This window comes from Entelurus aequoreus, linkage group LG21 (genome assembly GCF_033978785.1).
Source record: "Entelurus aequoreus isolate RoL-2023_Sb linkage group LG21, RoL_Eaeq_v1.1, whole genome shotgun sequence".
Taxonomy (NCBI): domain Eukaryota; kingdom Metazoa; phylum Chordata; class Actinopteri; order Syngnathiformes; family Syngnathidae; genus Entelurus; species Entelurus aequoreus.
Window position 1 is genome coordinate 42255380 of NC_084751.1, and position 6619 is coordinate 42261998.

Consider the following 6619-nt stretch of genomic DNA (forward strand, 5'->3'; position numbering starts at 1 on the left):
TCACTAAATTTAATGGCGTACACCACATTTTTTATGCGTGGTATTACTTAATTCAGGTCAATAATGTTGTGAAGATTTGTAAAAAATAAAAATAAAAAATAAATAAAAACGATGTGCAGTATCTCAAGTGTGATGTGGCTGAAGCCTAACAATCTGACAGTATTGGGTTAAATATGTGATATATGGCCTTAATGTGAATTTATACTATATTGTGGTCTTTACAAATGTTTACCACTGTGTGACAGAAAAGGCTAACTTTCCAAAAATGAATAGGATGAGCAAGAATAAAAACTATTTAAATTAAACGATTCCCAAGTAAAAAAAAAACAAATGTCTTCAATTAAAGATTCGCAAGCAAACAAAAACAATTTTCTTCGAGTAAAAGAAACAACTATTTGCATGTAAAAAAAAAAAAAAAAATGTCTTTATGAAAAAATATTTCCAAGTCAAAAATAAGTGCTGCAAGAAAAAAAAAGAAAAAAAAATGTGCTTGTTTAAAACAAAAATTACTTTAAATTAACGATTCCCTACAAAAAAAACTTTTATGTTAAGTGAACAATTTTTTAAAACAAAAATTATTTCACTAAAAAACATGTATTTTTAAAGCTAGCATAATAAATGCTAACTGTAACATGTGTAAAGTACCAATATAAATGACTCTGAAAATGTTTTTGAAATGCTCGCATGCATCGAGTACCAATATTTAACCCGAGGTGAAAGCCTCCAGAATTAGTTTAAAAATAGCCTGCATATTAACGTAGCAAACATGTATCATTCTTCAAATAACACAATATTTGACAGAGGTGTATGCCTCCAAAAATTAGCATTAAAAAAAATAGAGGGGGAAAATAAAATAAATACATAAATTAATAAAATATCACATCATGCCAAAACGAGCAGAAGGAAAGAGAATGAACACAGTCCTTTGTAACAGTTGTATTAACATTTTTTATTAATTATAGGTCACACAGTAAGTGTCATTTGCCATCAGCATTGTTGCAACTAAAGTCACATACAGCATGTCACTAAGACACCCAGGCCAACAGTAGTTGGACAAGATTGGTATTTTTAAGCCTGTTCTTGACTCAGTTCCATTCACTTTGTGAACATTCAGCATCCCACAGGGATACATTGGATTTATAGTCACTTCTTTTCCCAATGTGTGCAGAACATCTTCACACATTTGACTATTTTGCCCAGCGTATTGGAATGCACGGGGGAAATCCAGATGTCTGGTTGAATACATCGTGGTTGTCTTTGACAACATATTTCTAATTACTGCATTGTAGTTTTTAACCGACGCTCCAAATTCAGTGGCTTGGTTGAGTTAAAATACTTATTTACAGTATCTATAACTATATACAGAACTGTTGTGGACACTGTGATGCAAGAGGACTGCCTCAACCAGCACCTCAACCAGCGGTGGGTGGGGGTACTTCGAAGGACTAGGCGCACCCGAGCATGTGCAGGACCTTGTCCGCTATACGCATTTTTTCAGACTCCTCGCTGGTCTTTGGTGTTGGAGTTTCATCTGGAGAGTCATCTGCAACAGAAGCAAGCAAAAGACACGGCTCAATATTCAATCCTGCAAAGCACACCAACTTACGGGGCAGCCGCCCGGCTCAGGTGGTAGCCGTCAACCGCACCGAGATAGTGAAGTGAATTATACAAAACCCAAAAACCAGGGAAGTTGGCACGTGTAAATAGACAGAATACAATGATTTGCAAGTCCTTTTCAACTTATATTCAATTGAATAGACTGCAAAGACAAGATATTTAACGTTGGAACTAGGGATGTCCGATAATGGCTTTTTGCCGATATCCGATATTCCGATATTGTCCAACTCTTTAATTACCGATACCGATATCAACCAATATATACAGTCGTGGAATTAACACATTATTATGCCTAATTTGGACAACCAGGTATGGTGAAAATAAGGTACTTTTAAAAAAAATTAATAAAATAAAACTAAATAAATTAAAAACATTTTCTTGAATAAAAAAAGAAAGTAAAACAATATAAAAACAGTTACATAGAAACTAGTAATTCATGAAAATGAGTAAAATTAACTGTTAAAGGTTAGTACTATTAGTGGACCAGCAGCACGCACAATCATGTGTGCTTACGGACTGTATCCCTTGCAGACTGTATTGATATATAATGTAGGAACCAGGGGCCGTACTTATCAAGCTTCTTAGAGTGCCATTTTACACTTAAGTCCTGAGAATTTGCGAAATTTAGTCCTACTCTCAAACTTAAGAATAAAAGCTTTTTATCAACGTTCTTAAGTCTAAGAATCACTCCTACTCTCCACGATATTTAAGAGACCTTCAGAGGTGTCTTAAGTGGTTAGGAGTTGCCAGCAGGGGATGGCACGGAGGCGAGAGAGACGTGCGCGAACATTCAGGGAGCGGAACGATGTTCTGGATTTGTTTGATGACGAGCAGCTGATCAAACGGTATCGTTTAGACAGAGCGGGTATTATTTTTGTCACAGATTTAATACTTTTCGGTTCCATGTTGATTTCTGCATGTGGCTGCAGTGGGCTAGTATATATAGAGCCACCCACACCAGTTTCAAATTAGTTGCCTAATTAATGAATTGGAAAGAAAATGTTATGACAGTAGCGTATGTGTGTGGCCGTGAGGTGAGTGACGTCAGTGAGTGTGTGGGCGAGAGAAGAGAGGGAGCGGTAGCGTGAGTGCCGGCGGGGACTAGTTTGTTTTGTATTATTTTGTAGTTTATTGTCAAAATATACACTCCCATTGTCCACTTAAATATTTCCAAGATATTTCTTTATTCTTAGACAAGGGATTCTCTTCCGTGATTGGTCATTTCTATGGACACAGAAATGACGTCACCTAAAATTCCGTTTACGGCACATAGTAATGTCGTAATTCAGCTCTGAGTGTGACACTTAAGATTCAGTCCTACACTTCGCTGAAAGTGTGAGTAAGACGCTTGATAACTAACTTTTAAGTGCAGCTTTCAGCGAAGAATTTATTTACTCTTAAGTCAACTCTTAGCAGACTTCTTAGGAGTAATTCTAAGAAGCTTGATAAGTACGGCCCCAGAATATTAATAACAGAAAGAAACAACCCTTTTGTGTGAATGAGTGTAAATGGGAGGGAGGTTTTTTGGGTTAGTTCACTAATTATAAGTGTATCTTGTGTTTTTTATGTTGATTTAATTAAAAAAAAAAAAAACAAAAAAAAAAACGATACCGATAATAAAAAAAACCATACCGATAATTTCCGATGTTACATTTAAACGCATTTATTGGCCGATAATATCGGCAGGCCGATATTATCGGACATCTCTAGTTGGAACTGGTAAACTTTTGTTATTTTTTGCAAATATTAGCTCATTTGGAATTGGATGCCTGCAACATGTTTCAAAAAAGCTGGCACAAGTGGCAAAAAGAGGTTGAGGTGGGCGGGAGTAGGGGGTGTATATTGTAGCGTCCCGGAAGAGTTAGTGCTGCAAGGGGTTCTGGGTATTTCTTCTGTTGTGTTTATGTTGTGTTACGGTGCGGATGTTCTCCCGAAATGTGTTTGTCATTCTTGTTTGGTGTGGGTTCACAGTGTGGCGCGTATTTGTAACAGTGTTAAAGTTGTTTATACGGCCACCCTCAGTGTGACCTGTATGGCTGTTGATCACGTATGCCTTGCAATTCACTTGTGTGTGTGAAAAGCCGTAGATATTATGTGACTGGGCCGGCACGCAAAGGCGGTGCCTTTAAGGTTCATTGGCGCTCTGTACTTCTCCCTACATCCGTGTACACAGCGGCGTTTTAAAAAGTCATACATTTTACTTTTTGAAACCGATACCGATAATTTCCGGTATTACATTTTAAAGCATTTATTGGACATCCCTAATATAGAGTACACTTTTTGGTAGAGATGTCCGATAATATCGACCTGCCGATATTATCGGCCGATATATGTGTTAAAATGTAATATCGGAAATTATCGGTATTGGTTTTTTTAATTATCAGTATCGTTTTTTTTTGTTGTTGTTTTTTTTTAATTAAATCAACATAAAAAACACAAGATACACTTACAATTAGTGCACCAACCCAAAAAACCTCCCTCCCCCATTCATGCTCATTCACACAAAAGGGTTGTTTCTTTCTGTTATTAATATTCTGCTTCCTACATTATATATCAATATATATCAATACAGTCTGCAAGGGATACAGTCCGTAAGCACACATGATTGTGCGTGCTGCTGCGCCACTAATAGTACTAACCTTTAACAGTTAATTTTACTAATTTTCATTCATTATTAGTTTCTATGTAACTGTTTTTATATTGTTTGACTTTCTTTTTTATTCAAGAAAATGTTTTTAATTTACTTATCTTATTTTACTAATTTTTTTAAAAAGTACCTTATCTTCACCATACCTGGTTGTCCAAATTAGGCATAATAATGTGTTAATTCCACGACTGCATATATCGGTTGATGTCGGTATCGGTTGATATCGGTATCGGTAATTAAAGAGTTGGACAATATCGGAATATCGGCAAAAAGCCATTATCGGACATCCCTACTTTTTGGAATACGGCACAATAATAGTAATAATAATAATAATAATGGATTAGATTTATATAGCGCTTTTCTAGACACTCAAAGCGCTTCACAGAGAAGTGAGAACCCATCATTCATTTTTACAACTCATTCATTCATCATTCATTCTCCGGTGTGAGCGGCACCGGGGGCAAGTGTGAAGTGTCCTGCCCAAGGACACAACGGCAGCGATTTTTTTTTTTGGATGGTAAGAGGCGGGGAGCGAACCTGCAACCCTCAGGTTTCTGGCAAGGCCGCTCTACCCACTACGCCATGCCGCCCCACACTAGTAGTAATGTGAAATAATTTTGAAGGCATACCTGTAACAGCGGTGGTTGCTGTGAAGCTCCGCCTTCTCCTCTTGTTGCCCTACATCAAACACATTTTATACATACATAGGATAACAAAATCTGAATTTTTGTTCAATTAAGAGGTGGGCCTCACATAGTTGTCGCTGCTGGACCATTCGGGATACAATTGTGAGTGGAGTTTTTTCTCCGCGTCAGCGATCTTATAATATTTCGCCTGTCCCTCGTCTGTCAGCAACTTCCACTGCACAACACAAACATGGGAGTTAAAAAGATAAAATAAAATCAAGCGGATTAGAACTACACTCAAATCACAAGCAAACTCACCATATGTCCTAGGACAGTATTGACGGACGCACTGTCCTTTAAATTCATCTGCGCCTTCACATGTTGCCTCTGCTCCTTCAGGAAGCACATGAAGGCGTTGGGCGGCTTCTTCACATACGGCTGGTCGACGTCCCGGATGCGCCGACGCCTTCGTTTTCTTCTGATGTGCACGGGAAAACACATACAACAACTCAAGTTTATCTTTGTGTGAAACTGGGAGGGAAAATGAAATACCATCATCCAGGCTTCGGCAAAGACAAACAACTTTAACTCCCATCTTTTTTCCGAAAACACTGAAAGGTACGCTTACAGAGCACAGAGCCATTGAAAGAAATGAGCTTCAGAGGAGCATGAAACACCAATGCAGTGTGTAGGACAGAATCCATCCTGTTTGGGTCCCACATCAACCTTAAGAAAGTCAATGACTTCACCATAAAAGTGGGTGACATTGTTGTCACCAGGAAAGATGAGGTCACCTACCTAGGTTCCATTCTAGAGGCTAACCTTTCCTGTGATAAAATGGCAACCAAGGTAATCAGAAAGGTTAACCAACGAGCGAGATTTCTCTACAGAATCTCCTCTCTGGTCAACAAAAGCACCATGAGGATTCTGGCGGGAACTCTCGTTCAACCCTTTTTCGATTACGCATGCACCTCCTGGTACCCTAGCACCTCCAAAACCCTCAAATCTAAACTCCAAACATCTCAGAACAAGCTAGTCAGGTTACTTCTAGACCTCCACCCCAGATCCCACCTCACTCCTACCCACTTCTCTAAAGTGGGCTGGCTCAAGGTGGAGGACAGAGGTAAACAACTTGCACTGAGCCTAGTCTATAAAATCCGCTACACCTCCCTGATACCGAAGTACATGTCAAACTACTTTCTTAACGTAAATGACCGCCATAACCACAACACCAGGGGGAGCTCCACTAACCACATTAAACCCAGATTCCGAACTAACAAAGGTCTTAACTCATTCTCTTTCTATGCCACATCAATGTGGAAAGCGCTCCCAACAGGTATGAAAGAAAGGGCATCTCTATCCTCCTTCAAAACCGCACTAAAAGTTCACCTCCAGGCAGCTACAACCCTAAACTAACACCCTCCCCGGATTGCTAATAATCAAATGTAAACAATCAAATGCAGATACTTTTTCTTATGCCTTCTGATCTCTCTCTCTCTCTCTCTCTCTCTCTCTCTATGTCCACTACTTGCTGTCCATATCCTACCCCCCCCCCCCCACACCCCTGATTGTAAATAATGTAAATAATTCAATGTGATTATCTTGTGTGATGACTGTATTATGATGATAGTATATATGATAGTATATATCTGTATCATGAATCAATTTAAGTGGACCCCGACTTAAACAAGTTGAAAAACTTATTCGGGTGTTACCATTTAGTGGTCAA

The 6619-nt window shown here is 38.6% G+C and overlaps 1 protein-coding gene across 1 annotated transcript; it reads right to left on the reverse strand.

Moving 5' to 3' along the window:
* Positions 1-934: 934 nt before the first annotated feature.
* On the reverse strand, positions 935-5391 carry LOC133638965 (lymphoid enhancer-binding factor 1-like). The gene is made up of 4 exons (XM_062032019.1): positions 5209-5391; positions 5018-5125; positions 4894-4942; positions 935-1543 (listed from the first exon to the last, which is right to left on the reverse strand). Exons 1-4 carry the CDS (start codon positions 5389-5391, stop codon positions 1446-1448), a joined length of 438 nt encoding a protein of 145 aa, XP_061888003.1. The 3' UTR covers positions 935-1445.
* Between the last annotated feature and the right edge of the window lie 1228 nt (positions 5392-6619).